Consider the following 16,596-nt stretch of genomic DNA (forward strand, 5'->3'; position numbering starts at 1 on the left):
TCATTGCTTATGAAGGGCTTCATAACCTCTTGAAGAATAACATTGTTGTGTTGTGTGTGTGTAATCTATCTACACGAGTTACACTAAATGGATAGGTTGGGGTGGCACGTGACTAGGGTAGGTGTAGTAATCACCAACAGTAGGTGTAGTAATCACCAACAAAAAATGCGGCTGAGGGCATGATGACACATCCATTATGTAATCAGCCCACTGACTTCCTGAAATTTCAGCGCAAGGAAATTCCGTTTCCTTTTTTCTCTCTCTCTCCAACATAAAACTCACCCCTTCATATTCACTCTTCCTTCCTTCTAAATGGATTGGCGGAGGGGAAATTGGAGGGAAGATAATGGAGACCGCTGGTTACTTACCCCGAATGTTCAACCTTGCACCATGGAGCAATTTGGAAATATTTGCAGCGATACATTCCTCTTTTTACTTGTTATTTGTGACTAAAAAATAATCGAAAGACACTGTTTGCAACCAAATTTTACATTGTCAGCAGAGGTTTCTGTTTTACGTTTTCACTAAAATTCATGATTCCTAATATCCAATACCGCTGTGACGAGGTCTCCGGCTACAACGGATGGCCTTGCTTCTCCGTTCATCGAATCAATCCATCCCAACCCTGCCCGGTCAACCCATGCAGCCTTCATTCCTACATTAATCGCGCCCATTACGTCGAAAGGATTGCCGCTAATAAGCCACATTTCGTTCATTTGCGATATTTCCTTGCCAATGCTATCAGCTAAATGCCGATACGTCTCTGGCGCCGGTTTGAATTTCTTGGTGGGATCGACGGACACGATATTGCGGAACATGCCGGCGTACGGTGCCAATTCCTTGGATCGTGCGACTGAATTTGAGATCATAGAGGCTGTTCCGTTGGAAAACACGACTGGGATCAACTTCCGGTCATCCACCAGGCTCGCTAGACATGGTATGGTGTCTGGAAAGACAGATAGTGAATCGTAGCTGTCCATAAGCTCTTCTGTGGAGTCCTGGTCAAGATCGACTTGATGCTCAGCTAGCGCATGCCGCAATGAGTTTCGGGTCACTTCTGAGAATGGTTTATACTGCCCTACAAGTGTGCGTAAGCGTTACTATTTTAACTAGTTACTGTCCTGCCAGTAGTGTTATGTAAGGCAAGAGTAAATACCCATGCTATTTAGCCTCCAAGTGTATTCGAGCTGATACCGTCTCCAGAGAGCTGCGATGGACTTTCCCTCTTCAGGGCCAAAATGCTGGGCCAACTTGTGTGCAATGGATTCGGTAGATAGCAGTGTGCCGTAGAGGTCGAACGCAAGCACGATGCCTTTTGACGAGGCCATATTTCACAAGGTTCCAGTTAGCTATACGAAATAGCCAACCTTATTTGCCGATGTGCTGATGTTGATAGAGAAGGATGCTGATTGCTCGTAAATGTTTGCGTCCTTAGGCTAGCCGGTCATGAGGAGTGAACCGGCAACCTTATTTATGTTCCGAAACCTGTTCTGTGTGGTAAATATTTAGTTCCAAAACCACCCAAGAAGTAAATAGTCTCGGCTGCCTGCTCCAGACAGCCACCGCAAACGAAGGTAGAATAAAAATTATATGGCCGAGGAATCAAGTCACCTAGCCTAAAGTACGCACCAATGGACAGTAATGCGGCCGTGCATAATCCCAACTACGAAACCTTCAGAGAATTTGTCTCCCAAGCTCTTATTCACAGAGATGCAAGAAAAGCCCCAAAGACTCCCCTCCGGCGGAAAAAGAAAGTGTCTGCGCAACCCGGTGATTCAGAGAAGCCTCTCTCGACCGAACTCGAAGCCAATGATCCAGAAGAGCTAGCAAAATTCATTGATGTATGCACCCAATCTTCCAAAACGACATATTTTACCTCCCAAAACGACCTTAACTTGGCAGCCTAGTAGTATATTGCAGGAGAAACATTCAACTCCCTGCCAGAGGAAGTTCAATCACTCTCCTATGCGACTGTTCAAAGCAACAGTGGTCTTGCAGACAAATACGTTGACCCACTACCACTCTCAACGCTCGACAGATTAACCGCAACGGTGCCGTTATCAGTATCTGAATCACTCTCTGTCTACGGCCTCATACCAGACCCATCTGACTTCCCAACATTCTTGAACCCAATTCTCACCGGGTATATCTCTGTTGTGCAGGCCGGTCCGCCCAACTGGCCCAGTACGCGGGCCTCGGCATGCGAAATATGTGAACGCGATTGGATCCCCTTAACATACCACCATCTAATACCGCGAGAGGTACATGCCAAAGTGCTCAAGAGGAAGTGGCATGAGGAATGGATGTTGAACAGTGTCGCCTGGCTTTGCAGAGCTTGCCATTCCTTCGTTCACAAGATGGCTTCTAATGAAGAGCTGGCAAAGGAGTGGTATACTGTTGAGCGGATTTTGCAAAGGGAGGATGTCCAGGGCTGGGCAAAATGGGTCGCTAGAATCCGGTGGAAAGCAAAATGAGCAATAAGGTGGTTTTATGCATCTATTGCTATATTCTTTACCCTTTGTGAAGATTGCTCATTTCAGCTTTATTAAAGGGGAAAGAATATAACTAAACATTTACTTTGTTCCACTCAAACATACCTTGGGTTTCTTTGCTATATGATTTGACTATATATGCTATATGAGCCCCTTTTCCCCCAACTTTAATATGGCACTTTTGTTTGAGCAAAAGTGACCATCATTCAAAATAGTCTACTTAAGGGGGCAACGCATCTTGTTTATTGCATGTGTTGAGTTAAGGGGATTTGCCACTTCTCTCCTGATGCTCTCATAACACCCTCTTTCAATCTACCTTTTCTTTCAAATAACAGATATTGAAGCTCTACTATTAGCAGATGATGACAGTCATTGCTATAGATGAATGAATGATTGCAAACCACACATTTCATTTTCATTCAGCTTCAAGCATGCTTTGAATACCTCTCATTGTTCACTGACAGTGTCAATGCTGCCTGGGAATGAATAACACTCACCAATTGTCCTACATTTCAACAACCATCTGTGGGCTTCTCAATCAATGGAACTACTCCTATTCATAACATTGACAACTACGAATTGGGACAATTTTGGGATTCACTTCACCTTATTTTCTCCTCTGCTCTCTCCATCCTTATCATTCCCCCCTTGCTGTCGTCCTTCGTTTCTTCATTATCTCATGACTTACGTTCAAAACTCACCATCTCCTCTAAAAAATTTGCCTGGTATCCATTTATTTGTTCCCTAAAAACAAAATTGGCTGGCTTAACAACACTCTGTCGCATTGCAGGCTGCAGACTGCCGTTCCTTTATAAACCTGAGGCCTCTACCTCCGTGCGAGTACCAGGTGGTCCGCCTGTGAGAACGCGTCGTTGACCATACCACCAAATCTACTTGATCCTTGTGACCACAGTACGACTTTGGTAGACACTGTTGTGCCTTTTCGGGCCTCTGCAAAATGGAAGATCACCACGTGAGTTGATGAATACCATCCAGCCTACCAGCTGGCTAGCACTTGGCCTCTTTCATCGTTCCTCAGAGATCTAACTGGCGAGACATTCTTTCTCTCTGAAAATAGAACACTTTATTCATTAAAGTCTACCTTTCGCATGCCAATCGTGTCATCTCCGGCTATGTCGCAGAGGAGAGATTTGACAAAATACGGCGAGCAAAGATAGAAATGCAGATCCTAGCCGAGATTGAGAAATCAATGTTCCCTATGGCACTACGTATTGCCTGGGTTTCTATGGTATGTGTTGTGATCTGGAGAAGCACCGCTTACTTCCTTAACCCTCTAGATTTACTCTGACAATTTTGGAAGGTCGTTCATACCAACACGTTTGACATATACTGGCTTGGCCAGCAAGACCTACACAAGCTACCTAAAAGTGCCATCAGACGTATTGAGCCTGATGTGTCTCTTGCCGACAAACTTATATCACCATCGCCATCGCCTTCTCAGTCGTCATCTCGAGAACCCTCTCCTTTACATTCCGGAGAGGAATCTATAGCATTATCCGATTCGGAGACATCTCCAGGGAGCGACGCAGCCAACCCAAATCCCCAAGATCCAGAAGCTCCTCCAACCACCCCAACGAAACCTACAACTTCTAAAAGGAGAGGGACTGGCACTGCGGCAAAGAAGCCGGCCGGCGTCCGCAAGACCCGTACTCCTCCAAAGAAAAAGCTATTTCCAGCTACAGTGGAAGAATTAGAAAAGTCAACCAACATCACCCCGCCGGAGGAAGAGAAAACCGATAGCAAATCTGCCGTTATAAACCAAGAAGTCCTTTATTCTACTGATAAAGCCACACCATCTCCATTAGAAACAGCATTGAAAGCTTCCGAAATCGCCGCTCCAGCTGGGGCTCTAAAGAACGGCCAGACCGCGAGCACAAGTGGCAGAGGCAGAAAGCAAAAGAACGTGCGTTTTGACCTCCCTGATAATTGAGCGTAGAATATAGAATCCCGTGATGACGCCTGGAAATGTTAACACTAAGGTCTTTCGCCAAATCACACAGGCGGCGCACCAAACTGAAGCTTCCAAGGCACCGGCTGCTGCACCAGCGGGATTGGGGAAGGGGAAAGGCAAGGGGGGGGGCAAACACCCTTAGCGCGGAAATTTTTATGTTGCAGAGCCGGATGTGTAGGTATGTAATGGAATGTAGAATTTCTATGAGTATTTGCTGGCTTTGAAGGGAGAGGAATGATAAATAGAGGGGTATCAAGCGTTGCTAAACTCTGTGTGGGAGCAATAGAAAGAAATGGTTGTATTGTTAGATCGCCGTAGACTTTGTAGATCGCCGTAGACTTTGTTCTTCTGCTTTCCATGCGTCCATGCATGCTCCCTTTTTTCTTACTTTGTTGGGATTTTTAATTTATTTAGTTGGGTTTTGCGAACCATTGAGGTTGATTGATATGAGCGATGCGTGGATATAGCAATCAATCACCATTGTATGTTTCCATTAACTATTAAGCCAGTTTGGCTTCCTCATTTTGTTTTGTGGATTTTTTTCCACTCCCTTTGGGGGCCTATTTCAAATCGCATTTAGGAGCCATCGGGAACTTTACGTTTACTTTCTTAAATCTCGTGTTTCCAGAGTGGTAGGCAAGTAGCTAAAAGACAGCCGCCCTCCCAACTCTCAAAATCTTGATATACAGAAAGAAACCCCGTTCTTTTTATTTTATCCTAATGAAACCCTATAAATATCTATCTAGCAGATCCCAGCCGATCTTATCATGATTACACATACATATCAACGGTCCCCATCCAGCTAAGAAAATCAAAAATACCTATCCCCCATTTTTTAGATGTCAAAACATCCATGCAAATGCAATGCCGTTGAAAGCAAATAGAAACACCGGCCTGGTAATGTTGGTGAGAGTAAGAGATACAACGGGACTGGGGTTAGAGAGGGGAGTTGGATCGACGTACAGAGGGTTTAGAGGAGTAGAAAAAGTGCGAGGGTATTTAAGGCGGCAGATTCATCGGCGAATGACGGATGAATATTACCTACTCTCTCCGAAGAAGAGCGAACGTCGAAATTCATATAAGACAAACATAGAAAGCAGAATGAAGTGAGATATCGTACAAAAAAGTAATAAAAAAGAAAAGTTCAAGAAACGACGCGCGTCGGAGTGTGGGGTCGTGTGAGGAATATGGGAGCGAGAAGAGAGTCCATTAATTTTCCCCGTTCATATATATCATAGGGTTCGCTTTTCGGACTTTTCTTCGTAGCATTGGACATGGTCGCCGACTCTAAAGTCGTTCCAGTTCTCAAAGGCAATGCCACATTCAGTGCCCTTACGCATCTCGGTGACGTCCTTCTTGACGTTCTTGAGAGACGTGATTGTACCTAGCAAGAAATAAAGTTAGCATCATATGTAGCAAGTGAGTGTTCCTAGTGTCACTGGATAACATATACGGAAAATTGAAAGGGGAAGAAGTAGAGCAACTAAAACTAACCATCGTAAATGACTTCCTTGTCACGGAGAACCCGCGCTTTATGTGAGCGACTGATCATGCCGTTCCGAACTTTGGAGCCTGCAATGGCAACCTTTGTGCGACCCTTGCCTGATATTTCGAAAATTTGGCCGATCTCAGCCTCTCCAGTGACGTGTTGGGTGATCGTGGGCGGCAGGTGCTCGCTAAGTTTCGCCTTGACATCATCAATTAACTCATAAATGATGTTGTGGTTCATGATCTTAACCCCATCGGATTCTGCCATTCGAGCCATTGATGGATCCACAGGCATGTTGAAAGTGATGATGTGACCCTTCGCAACGGCGGCATGTTGGATGTCAAATTCGCCAATCGGCCCTACACCAGACCGTAGAATGCGAGCGTATACCTCGCTGTTGCCAAGCGCAGAGACTGAATTGACCACTGCCTCGGCGGACCCTGATACATCAGCTTTGATGAGGAAAGGTACGCCCTTTGGACCAGAATCAGCTTCAGCACCGGCTTGGGCTCTTTCGTCCTCCTTAGCTTGCAGCTCCTGCCTTCGTCTTTCAAGATCTGCCTTTTTAGCTTTGTTAATGGCACCAATGTCCTCGCTCAGTTTCTTTGTCTCGACTTTGCTCAATCTGTACTCGATGACGGACTTAGCATGTTGCTCGCTTGTCGCTTCAAGAACCTCACTTCCAGCTTGAGGCTGTTCCTTCCAACCGTCAACCTCCACTGGAGTGCCGGGGAGAGCTTCGCTAATAACCACTCCAGCTTCATTTTTCAAAGTGCGGACTTTAGCCCAAGTAGTGCCTGCGACAATGACATCACCAGATTTTAGAGTTCCCCGTTTTACGAGAACAGTAGCTACACGGCCACCTTTCTTTGTAGTTGCTTCGATAACCCAACCTTCAACATTTCCATCTCTCTCAGCCCTGTGATCAAGCATTTCTGACAGTGTTATCGTAGCTTCTTCCAGGTCAACCATGCCTTTTCCGGTTTTCCCACTGACACATATGGCTTGGACATCGCCACCAATATCTTCAACATGAACGTTGTGACGAGCAAGATCTTGTTTTACTCTTTCGACGTTGATGTCCGGCTTATCGACTTTATTAATGGCAACAATGATCGGAACGTTGGCCTCCTTGGCATGCTTGATAGCTTCGATGGTCTGAGGCTTAACACTGTCATCGGCAGCAACAACAAGGATGACAATGTCCGTTACATTGGCACCCCGTCGACGCATATCGAGGAAAGCGGCGTGACCTGGTGTGTCTAAAAAGGTAATAACTTTACCGGACGGCATTGTCACAGAAAACGCGCCAATATGCTGAGTGATCCCTCCATGCTCAGTTGCTACCACAGACGATTTGCGAAGCCAATCCAAAAGGGTAGTTTTTCCATGGTCAACATGGCCCATAATGGTGACGACTGGAGGCCGCGGTGATAAATTTGTAGTATCCTGCGGTGGTGGGGCAGCCACCAGATCATTGCCAGTATCCTCAATTATAGGGGTGAAATTATATTCCGAGGCAATTAACGCTGCCGTTTCGGCATCTAAAATATGACTGTATGTTGTTTCTTCAAATCCGAAATCCACCAGGCGCTCCAGGAATTCGGCAGGTCGAACACCCAACGCATCGGCAAGGTTACCAACCGTAATAAACTCGGGCAAATATATTGGTGAAGGGGCTGCCATTGCCCTTTTCGCTTCTTTTGCTTGTTGCTTTCTTCGCTCCTTGAGTCGGCGGCGCTCCGCACGCTCGACTTCACGGTTATAGTCCGCTTCGTTTGAAGTACGTATGACTGGCCCTTCACCGTCGTCATCCTCTTGGTCTCTTCTCCTCCCTTTCTTCTTGATTTTCTTCGATCTCGTGTCTACGCTCGCCTCTGCGGCCGCTTGTGGGTCAACTTTCAGCGCAAGAACCTCATCTACCTCTGGCTTCTGATGCTCCTTGGGTGGAGATGATTTGGAGAGTTGGGAGGCTATATATTCCTCTTTCTCCTGCTGTTCTTGAGACCATTTTCCCTTTCGGAACCCTGAGAAAGTATTAAATGCATTATTGGACGTCGTAGTCGTTGTTCCATCTCCCTGAGAAGCAGCTATGCCAACCTTGCGTATTATCGGCGACTCTCGTGCCTGATCATTGGTGTTTGCAGTACTCCAACCACTATTTGTCCCTTCGGTGGGAGACGTAGATGCGAAAGAAGATGCTTGATTTCCCGGGGTTCCGCACCTAGGGCAAACCCTACTAGGCGCGGGATTGACATGCCTGCACACCCGGCAATCCCAACTCCTTCCTCTATGATCAGGCAGGGGTCGAGCGGGATTGTCGTCGTTTGTTTCAACTCTGGTAATGCGAAAGGAATTTGGGGGCTGTTCCGCTAGATTTCGTCTTGGAATGTTTCGTTGGCGTTCTTCCCCTCTATGACCGGAATTTTCTACATGAGTAGGTCGAGATGAATCACGGCCGAAGTTGCCATAACGGATCTTGGGTTGCGTAGGAGTAGATGTAGATGTAGGTGTGGACGTGGACGTGGGTGTGGACGCGGTCCGTTGGGACGTAGGTTGTTTCTGTGCTTCTCTTTGTTTCCTCAATGTATCGCGCTGTTTGGCTTCTTCCGCAGTGAGTTCATTCTCTCGCGAATTCGAAGAAGCATTGAACCCTCCGAAACCCGAGCCGAACCCTCCGCCAAATCCTCCCCGAACGCCTCCAACAGCTCCCGGGCGGCCAAAGGCAGGTTTTGCTGCTTGGATTGGTCGGGAAGGTGGGCCGTCATCATACTGCTCTACAACGGCCGCCGCTGCGGCTGGAGGTCTGGGCAAACCTGAGGTCGAGTTGAATTGTCTTCGTGGAGCCCAGTGAGCGCTGGCCGTCGGAAGAGAAGGGATTGGTCTCCGCCAGATGGAACAGATGTGACAACTGTCCAGGCATCGCGAAACCTTTTACGACACCAGATTAGTAAATTGGAGCATCATTTGATGAAATATCCCGCTGTCATACCTTTAAAACAGATCGCCTGACCATCCTGAGCTAAAAAGGGTTGACTCGAAGTTGAGTTCCATCGCATCCGAGTATAAGTTTCGTTGAATCTTCGACACGGGAATTTTTTAGGAGAGAAGTCGGATTACGTCAGGAATATCGGGCCGATAATAAATCCGATATTGAGTCACGTGACTCGCGTTAACACCGCTTGTGGCCGGAATTGTTTCTTAAAGTGCGGACCACTAGCTGTATCATACTTCAGTAATGTATTATACGACAGGCGTTAACTTATTTCATTGGGTGATAGAAGTAAGATTCATACTAGCGCCTTCCAGTTTATTTTTCTCGGCGATATGGTCTTCGGGGCCGATCACGTCTTTTAGAGTTTGCGGGGCCGATAAGAGAGAATTGCCAGCTTCGGGTTTTCTAATTTTATATTTTTTTTCGTTTTCAAATTCTTCAGCTTCAGCGAGTTAGTATAATTATTTGAGGTGTCTATACTATAGTCGCAGTCGCCTTGTATCTGTTTTGATTTTGAGGAGTGTTTTATTTGCGGTGTTGCTCTCTCAATTGGCTCAGTCACAACGGGGAACTGTCGCTATCAAAGAATATCCAAAACCGCCCACGGAAATTTGGCAGAGATGGCAGTTAACGAAATTGAAAGCGAAGGCCCTTTGAGAACAGTTAAAGATCTCTCTGCGGGTGCTGCTGGCGGTATTGCGCAGGTTCTTCTTGGTGAGTGCTACTCTAATAACCCTCTTTTCCAATATCTTCCAATCCTGGGCGCTTGTTCATACCGGGGGAATCATCGTCACTGTGGCTTGCTTTTTTTTTCTTTTCTTTTTTTTTACAAAAGAAAAATTAAAAACACAAGGGAGAAGAAAAGCTAAATTCGCTCGATGGCCTCCCAATTAATTATCCATTGGAAAAACTTATAAATATTATTCGTATGCTAACTCGTTGTAATTGATCACAGGTCAACCATTCGGTAGGTACTCTTCTTCACCGCCCTTGATAGGTATCAAATTAACCCCCGCACAGATATTATCAAGGTCCGACTCCAAACCACCACAAACTACTCAAATGCTTTAGATTGTGCCACAAAGATTTTGAAGAATGAGGGTCCGTTGGCATTTTATAAGGGAACATTAACACCGTTGGTGGGAATTGGCGCCTGTGTAAGCATCTCACCAATCTAGTCAATTCGATATTGAGGATTCTCAGCTCTCGTGTACGATCCGGCTGCGCCTCCGCAACCAAGCTTTCCAAGCCGCCGGGATGGGTCATCTAGCACCTATGGGGGGTTACTTAGCTAATTCGCGGTAACAACGTACTAGGTCAGTGTCCAATTTGGAGCTTTCCACGAAGCACGCCGAAGATTCGAAGAATGGAACTCCAAAAAGAACCCGCTTAATACATCCCTTTCTTACTCTCAATACTACCTTGCTGGTGCCTTCGCCGGCGTTACCAATTCCGTCATATCTGGACCTATCGAGCATGTCCGCATTCGGCTACAAACACAACCACACGGCGCCCAGCGGCTATACCACGGGCCAATCGACTGCATCCGCAAGCTTTCTGCCCATGAAGGTGTCCTGAAGGGAATTTACAGGGGAGGTCTCGTGACTGTATTTCGAGAAGCGCAAGCCTACGGTGTTTGGTTCCTCAGTTTCGAATATCTCATGAACTGGGAGGCTAAGCGCAGCAACGTTAAACGAGAGGATATTTCGGCCGTCAAAGTGGCAGCCTACGGAGGACTTGCGGGTGAAGCTCTCTGGTTGGCAAGTTACCCTCTAGATGTTATTAAGAGTAAAATGCAGAGCGATGGATTTGGTGCCCAACAGAAATTCGCGGGAACGATCGATTGTTTCAAGAAGACCTTTGCGGCTGAGGGGTTGGGCGGGTTCTGGAAGGGAATTGGACCAACATTGCTCAGAGCGATGCCAGTTTCTGCTGGAACATTCGCAGTGTGAGTGTTTTCCTCCCTTATTCCTATTGCTTACCCTAACGCAAGTCTTTAAGCCGCTAACACCCATGATTTAGTGTGGAACTTGCGATGAGAGCTCTTGGATAAACGGATTTTCCGGCTGCCTTGATTCATTCTAGATATACCCAACCCACAGGCATAACATGATCGGTACCCTGTCACTTTATATTGCCCATATAGACTATGTCCTTTTCAAATTTGGACCTCTGCCCAGCCTTCCAGATTGTCGCCGCACGTATTATATACCCTTATGCTTTATTTGCCTTCAATGCAAGTAGACCTACCTCGTGGATATTCCCCTGAGAAAGACTTGAGATGTCCACTCTAATCTATACACAAATATTTTTCGTTAGCTACGTGTGATGTCCAAGACGTTCATTGTGATTTACCCCCGACCAGGCGCCTACTCTTTCATATCAGTGTTTCAACGTTAATTATATATTTGGAGCTATTTAAGACATAGTTACAAAATGATTTCGGACTGGGGCAATATTTGACCTATGCTTTGAGTCGTCCGGAATTAAGACTCGACCATGCTAAATCTTAGGGGAGAAATACACCTGATGAAGCTCGACTGGCTTCTATTCAATATGGAGCAAAATCATGGTCGAATGAATCAAAATATGGAACGTTCATCTGCATTTTAGGATATCTTCTCTCATAAAGAAAACGGGAAAGTGAAATCTTTGATCGAAACATTACATTGCGGTAACATGCTTATCAAGACGGACCACCTCCCAGCCAACCCTTATGGAGAATTAAAACCCACACAAGCACACCCAGAACCCCCCCCCCCCCTTCTTCTCCCTTCCCAAACAACTACCATCAATACCCATCCCGCGCGCAAATGTCCTCAAACAGCGGAACTCATTTCTCTTCCTTCTTGAAGCTGCACGGCCCCTCCAGAGCAGCAGCCTGCGAGTCATAAAAGAGAATCTCATAAAGATGCCCATCCGGATCCTCTATGCTCCTCGAGTAGAGCGCTGCACCAGCACATTCCTCCGGAACCATATTGGGACCCTCTTTCCCACCAGCAGCAAGCCCATTCTGGATCATTGTGTCAACTTGCTCCTTCGAATTGACCGAGAGCGTCACGATGACCTCGTGCGCGACTTTGGTGGAGGCGATCTCGCGGCCAGCGGGGAGGAATTTGCTAATGACGGAGTGCGTGGCGTAGAAGATACCGAAGGAATCGTCGTACTTGAGGCGCAGAGTTGTGTCTGCGTCGTAGCAGGCTTGAACCGTGAAGCCGAGAGCGGTACCGAAGCGCTTTGTGGCTTCAATGTCTGTGGTGGCCAGACTGATTGCGAAGCTCATCTTTGGAGGGGCCATTGTTGGTGAGTGGGTTGGTTGGGCTTTAGAGAGATAGATTGGTGGGCAGAAGGCCTGATGAAAAAGTGGGTTGATTCGAGATAGATAGATTGGGATGGATATATTTCGGTTTTTGGACTCTGTGATGATAGAACTCCTTTTTCCTTGGACCTGAATGTTTCCCATGCCATCCACCCTCTTTAAATATCCCCCCATCCACCCTCCCACCACCCTCCCATGCCATCTCGCTGGTCCTGGAACACATCTTTCGGCTCATTTCAACGCCCCGAACCCGACTCCGTGCCATTATCCCCAACCATTCAAGAGACAGCGACAAGGGCCTATCCCCAGGCAGCAACACATCCTCCTCCCCAGAAGGTCGAATCAGAGCACTGTTGGCCTCGTGTTCGCTGTCTCGGCGCGTCTTTCCCTTCCCTTGGCAAGACGCGCTAGTGCGCGTGGACACGGGATCAACAATTCCAATTAAGCCCAAAACGGGCTGAGATAGCAGGCAACAGCAGCACACGGGATAGGATTCACTCTGGCGGGAATCTTGACAAATACCCAATGCCAAGTTCAGACTGACGAGGAGCAATTATTCGCTGGAAGATGAGTTCTGAGCATACTTCGAGGTGAACGTCAAATATCTTCTTGCATTCCAACCTCCGAAATTCTGGCTAGCACCATCAGACAGAGCCCAGGGCGCCTCGCCTAAGGACCTAATTGGTATATTTCTTTCGGCAGCAAAGCGTCCAGGGTTCCATTTGTCTACTCAACTGATCTTGAGCAGGCTGAATATATAGAAAACCACCACATCCATGTCTGTATTGCCTCTTGAGGGCGAAAAGGAGGAAGTGGCCGTGACAAATTCATAGAGAAAATCAAAAGAAGAATCAAAATCCTAAATGAAAATAAATTCCTATTTATACATAATATTTTTTTCTACAATAGAAAACATGAAAGACCAGACCAGAACATTGCCAGAAATAAAAAAAAAAAAAGGTTAACAAGCAAGAAGAGATTGAAAAAATACAAAAACTACAACACCAACCCGTCATCCATCCCCTTCAATCAATTATTGATCCGCCCCCGCCTCCGCAACCTCCGCAGACTTCGGCTTCCAATCCTCCAATATCTCATTCACAGCATACATAACCTTCCCCTCCGCCGCCTCCTGCAATCTAACCCGCTGCCCATCCTCCCCCGCCCTCCCCAAAACCCCCGCGATGACCGCCACAGATCGCAAACTGTCATCATTCGCCGGGATCGGGTACGTAACATGCGTCGGATTAGCATCGGTATCAATAATCCCAATCGTCGGGATCGTATGCAGGCCACACTCATGTAGCAGCGGCCGATTCTCCAGCGGATTCAAACACACGACCAGATCCGGCTTGAGCGCGGGCAGCTGCTCCAGCTGCGCCTCGTAGCCCGGCAGCGGCTCGTCAAAGGCATTGACCACCTGCTTCTCGCAGTGGCCCAGGATCTGCTCGCTGTTCGTCAGGCTGCCGGGGATCCAGCGCTGGAAGACGTGGCAGCCCTTGGCGCGCTCGGCGGCGCTGACGACAATGCGGCGCTGGCCCTTGCGCGTGCCGACGAAGAGGATCAGCCCGCCGTGCCGGGCGACTTCGCGGACGACCTTGGCGGCCCGCCGCAGGTAGGCGGCTGTCACGTCTAGGGAGATGATGTGCACGCCCTGCCGGATGCCGAAGATGTATTCTGCGTTCGCTGGGTTCCAGAGGGAGGTGGCGTGGCCGAGGTGGGTTTGCGAGGCGAGGAGGAGTTCGAGGGTTATGTCTTCGACGCGGGGGGGGTTTGCAATTAGACTTTCTGGTCTGTAGAGGTCTTTGAGGACGGAGCCGAGTTTATGGAATTTTTCGGGCGCTTTTGAGGGGGCGTGGCTTGGGTTAGTTTAAAAAAAAATTTTAAAAAAAAAAACCGGGATTGTAGTTAAGATTGAGGATAGGGTTTGCAACGTACATGGCTGTGCTATCTTTGTTGGCCGTGACGATGATGTAGGGGATGATGTATGTGCGGGAGTAGCTGGTGCTGGTGCTGTTGTTAATCCCGACGCTTCAGCTATCTCTTGCGGGTTTTCAACCGGGTCACCACGGCCAGCCCGGGGCGCGGCATTCTCCTCTGTCTGCTGTCCCGGCAGGGACGATTTTGCATTTCCATCCAGCACAGTGGTTGGAATAGAACCTGTCTGACTCGTAGCAGTCCGCTGGGTAATTGGCGGAGGAGGAGTCGGGTCTGAATCCGTCGCGAATAAGCGGCCGCACGCCGTCGTTCGGGATGAGGGAGACCTCAGCAAAGCTAGGCCTGTTGACAAGCAATTGTTAGCACGGATATAATAAATACAGATATGGTATGCGAAGCACCTACTTTGCCGTCCGAATAGCCGCCGTATTATCATGGTGTGGAAATGTGGTGGGAGACGTGCAGTGGGTAGCGAATTTACCTCTAGAAACGGAGATTTGGAGATAGAAATTGTATGGGCCAGCAACTTCTGCACGCTAAACTACTTTTGGAACACAGGTTGAGCCATGGCATATAAAACACGACGAGATAAGAGGGTTAACATTTCTTTATTTTTCATTTTTCATCTTACAACAGATAGGATCTACGGAAAAATTATCTTGAGGGCTTGATCGGGATGTATGCAAATCGATCAACGGGTCCACTTTTATATATGAAATCTTCATAAGATAAGTGATTAATCAACACCGAATTCATAGAAACACAAGGGGGGTACACTTAAGAAGACGACTGAAATTCTTCAGCACGCGAAATAGGAAAAAAAGAGACGAGTGATGGAAATCGTTATCGCAGTCATAATATCCGGTAAACCCATACATGAAACAACGGCAATTAATAAGAACAAGAAAGTGACAAAAGGGAGGGAATAAAGAAAAAAAAAAAAAAAATTACACAAGAGGCGAAGGTAAAGACGCCAACGAAACAGCAAAACCCAACATCAGGATGTGCGATGCAACAAGTGTCAACAGACACACATACACATACAGTCTCTCAAACAAGCGCATCCACAGGGGTAAACTGATAAATACACCGCTTCCTCACTTCTTCCCGAAAAGCGAGCCAGCCGCAGACCCGAGGAAGTTCGAGCTGGATCCGCCGCCGCCAAACTGGCTTCCACCATACCCGCTGCCGCCGTGATGACTGCTTCCATGGTGGTGATGCCCATCGTGCTTCTTCTTCTTCTTCTTGTCCTTGAGCTTGTCCTCGGCAATGCTGCCTATGATCGCTCCGCCGATTGTGCCAAGGATACCGTGGTTGGCCTTGTGGCCCATGAAGCCACCTGCTAGCCCACCGGTCAGGGCACCGCCTATACCACGCTCGCCTTGCTGAGCGCCGCCTGGAGCACCGTCTTGTTGGTGTTGTTGTTGTTGTACGCTATAGTGGGGGGAAATGGATATGTTAGATATGCTTTTTGGTGTCTGAAGGAAAGGAAGGGGGGTTGAATATATATATATATATTACAGGGGAGGCAGGAGGGGAGGCAGGAGGGGAGGCAGGAGGGGAGTGAGGACATACCCTTGTTGATCGTATTGTGGTTGTTGTTGATAAGCTTGCTGGTTGGGATCGTACGGTTGTTGCTGTTGGCCGTAGTATGCCTGCTGATCACCGCCGCCATACTGCTGCTGTGGTGGCTGTTGGCCATAAGCAGGCTGGCCGTAGCCTTGTTGGGGAGGATATTGGCCCTGGTTATACGGGTCGGTTTGTGGTTGCCCGTAGCCTTGCTGAGGGGGGTAGCCTCCTTGGCCGTAGTAGTTTGGGTTCTGGTTATCGTAGGGACCGGACATGATGATGGTTGATGGTGGGTATAAGCGGTTGGAGGTGGGAGGTGGGAGGTGGGAGGTGGGAGGTGGGAGGTGGGAGATATCAGAAGATGGACGATCAGATGATTATCTGCAGATGGTCAAGAGAGAGAGAGAGTATTCAAAGGAGGAAAGGTTGGATTTTTAATACGGGGTATCGTATCTCAAGGATATCTGGCAAGACGGACTTGGTGTGGATGGAAGGATGATGGGAGAAGTTGGTGAAATGGGCAGAGGAACAGGGACAGTCCTGCTCTTTATACTAGTTACTTATTAAGGTCCCCCGCCCACACCTGGTGGCCCCTATAGAATACCACCGCAGAGATCCTCCTCCTTGGTGTCATCTGGGAGGCGCACCGCGCTACTCAAGGCGGGGCAGTGGTCATCAATCCATCCACTCCTGACCATCGCAACAGAATCCACGCCTTCCTAGGTACTTGCGGCGAAGGGGGCCAGCAAAAACGGCCATGACTGCTAACCCGATTCCATCACAGCTGAAGCGTCTGAGACCGCGGGACCACCCCGCCCCAGC

At 47.8% G+C, this 16,596-nt stretch overlaps 8 protein-coding genes across 8 annotated transcripts; 3 read left to right on the forward strand and 5 right to left on the reverse strand.

Annotated features, from left to right (window-relative positions):
- Positions 1-215: 215 nt before the first annotated feature.
- BDBG_02518 (haloacid dehalogenase, type II) lies at positions 216-1,459 on the reverse strand. The gene is made up of 2 exons (XM_002627801.2): positions 1,157-1,459; positions 216-1,078 (listed from the first exon to the last, which is right to left on the reverse strand). The coding sequence occupies exons 1-2, from the start codon at positions 1,326-1,328 to the stop codon at positions 525-527; spliced, it is 726 nt and encodes a 241-aa protein (XP_002627847.1). The 5' UTR covers positions 1,329-1,459; the 3' UTR covers positions 216-524.
- Positions 1,460-1,631: 172 nt separating this feature from the next.
- On the forward strand, positions 1,632-2,474 carry BDBG_02519 (uncharacterized protein; the record flags this gene model as incomplete). The annotated part of the gene is made up of 2 exons (XM_002627802.2): positions 1,632-1,841; positions 1,911-2,474. 2 exons carry the CDS (start codon positions 1,632-1,634, stop codon positions 2,472-2,474), a joined length of 774 nt encoding a protein of 257 aa, XP_002627848.1.
- Positions 2,475-3,450: 976 nt separating this feature from the next.
- Positions 3,451-4,606, forward strand: BDBG_02520 (uncharacterized protein; the record flags this gene model as incomplete). The annotated part of the gene is made up of 4 exons (XM_002627803.1): positions 3,451-3,465; positions 3,571-3,741; positions 3,814-4,416; positions 4,514-4,606. 4 exons carry the CDS (start codon positions 3,451-3,453, stop codon positions 4,604-4,606), a joined length of 882 nt encoding a protein of 293 aa, XP_002627849.1.
- Positions 4,607-4,726: 120 nt separating this feature from the next.
- Positions 4,727-9,029, reverse strand: BDBG_02521 (translation initiation factor IF-2). Its single transcript, XM_002627804.2, has 3 exons — positions 8,946-9,029; positions 5,959-8,884; positions 4,727-5,848 (listed from the first exon to the last, which is right to left on the reverse strand). Exons 1-3 carry the CDS (start codon positions 8,967-8,969, stop codon positions 5,697-5,699), a joined length of 3,102 nt encoding a protein of 1,033 aa, XP_002627850.1. The 5' UTR covers positions 8,970-9,029; the 3' UTR covers positions 4,727-5,696.
- A 539-nt stretch (positions 9,030-9,568) lies between these two features.
- BDBG_02522 (solute carrier family 25, member 46) lies at positions 9,569-11,001 on the forward strand (the record flags this gene model as incomplete). Its single annotated transcript, XM_031720825.1, has 4 exons — positions 9,569-9,662; positions 9,969-10,105; positions 10,265-10,896; positions 10,971-11,001. 4 exons carry the CDS (start codon positions 9,569-9,571, stop codon positions 10,999-11,001), a joined length of 894 nt encoding a protein of 297 aa, XP_031577133.1.
- Positions 11,002-11,645: 644 nt separating this feature from the next.
- BDBG_02523 (uncharacterized protein) lies at positions 11,646-12,868 on the reverse strand. The gene has a single exon (XM_002627806.2). The coding sequence runs from the start codon at positions 12,439-12,441 to the stop codon at positions 11,782-11,784; it is 660 nt and encodes a 219-aa protein (XP_002627852.2). The 5' UTR covers positions 12,442-12,868; the 3' UTR covers positions 11,646-11,781.
- A 101-nt stretch (positions 12,869-12,969) lies between these two features.
- On the reverse strand, positions 12,970-14,808 carry BDBG_02524 (30S ribosomal protein S2). The gene is made up of 3 exons (XM_031720826.1): positions 14,611-14,808; positions 14,206-14,547; positions 12,970-14,109 (listed from the first exon to the last, which is right to left on the reverse strand). Exons 1-3 carry the CDS (start codon positions 14,639-14,641, stop codon positions 13,301-13,303), a joined length of 1,182 nt encoding a protein of 393 aa, XP_031577134.1. The 5' UTR covers positions 14,642-14,808; the 3' UTR covers positions 12,970-13,300.
- Positions 14,809-15,136: 328 nt separating this feature from the next.
- Positions 15,137-16,096, reverse strand: BDBG_02525 (uncharacterized protein). The gene is made up of 2 exons (XM_002627808.2): positions 15,781-16,096; positions 15,137-15,639 (listed from the first exon to the last, which is right to left on the reverse strand). The coding sequence occupies exons 1-2, from the start codon at positions 16,047-16,049 to the stop codon at positions 15,303-15,305; spliced, it is 606 nt and encodes a 201-aa protein (XP_002627854.1). The 5' UTR covers positions 16,050-16,096; the 3' UTR covers positions 15,137-15,302.
- Between the last annotated feature and the right edge of the window lie 500 nt (positions 16,097-16,596).

Source organism: Blastomyces gilchristii, assembly GCF_000003855.2.
Source record: "Blastomyces gilchristii SLH14081 genomic scaffold supercont1.3, whole genome shotgun sequence".
In the NCBI taxonomy this organism is placed as follows: domain Eukaryota; kingdom Fungi; phylum Ascomycota; class Eurotiomycetes; order Onygenales; family Ajellomycetaceae; genus Blastomyces; species Blastomyces gilchristii.

Bases quoted from the DNA above. Each gene is read 5' to 3' on its own strand.
- BDBG_02518 (XM_002627801.2), bottom strand. From the start codon at position 1,328: ATGGCCTCGTCAAAAGGCATCGTGCTTGCGTTCGACCTCTACGGCACA. The intron at 1,079-1,156 runs GTATTTACTCTT...GCACACTTGTAG, and splicing joins TTGGAGGCTAAATAGCATGG to GGCAGTATAAACCATTCTCA.
- BDBG_02525 (XM_002627808.2), bottom strand. From the start codon at position 16,049: ATGTCCGGTCCCTACGATAACCAGAACCCAAACTACTACGGCCAAGGA. The intron at 15,640-15,780 runs GTATGTCCTCAC...CCCCCACTATAG, and splicing joins CCACAATACGATCAACAAGG to CGTACAACAACAACAACACC.
- BDBG_02521 (XM_002627804.2), bottom strand. From the start codon at position 8,969: ATGGTCAGGCGATCTGTTTTAAAG. The intron at 8,885-8,945 runs GTATGACAGCGG...GTGTCGTAAAAG, and splicing joins TCAGGCGATCTGTTTTAAAG to GTTTCGCGATGCCTGGACAG. The intron at 5,849-5,958 runs GTTAGTTTTAGT...ATTTCTTGCTAG, and splicing joins CAAGGAAGTCATTTACGATG to GTACAATCACGTCTCTCAAG.
- BDBG_02524 (XM_031720826.1), bottom strand. From the start codon at position 14,641: ATGATAATACGGCGGCTATTCGGACGGCAAA. The intron at 14,548-14,610 runs GTAGGTGCTTCG...GCTTGTCAACAG, and splicing joins GCGGCTATTCGGACGGCAAA to GCCTAGCTTTGCTGAGGTCT. The intron at 14,110-14,205 runs GTACGTTGCAAA...CCCCCTCAAAAG, and splicing joins AACAAAGATAGCACAGCCAT to CGCCCGAAAAATTCCATAAA.
- BDBG_02523 (XM_002627806.2), bottom strand. From the start codon at position 12,441: ATGGGGGGATATTTAAAGAGGGTGGATGGCATGGGAAACATTCAGGTC.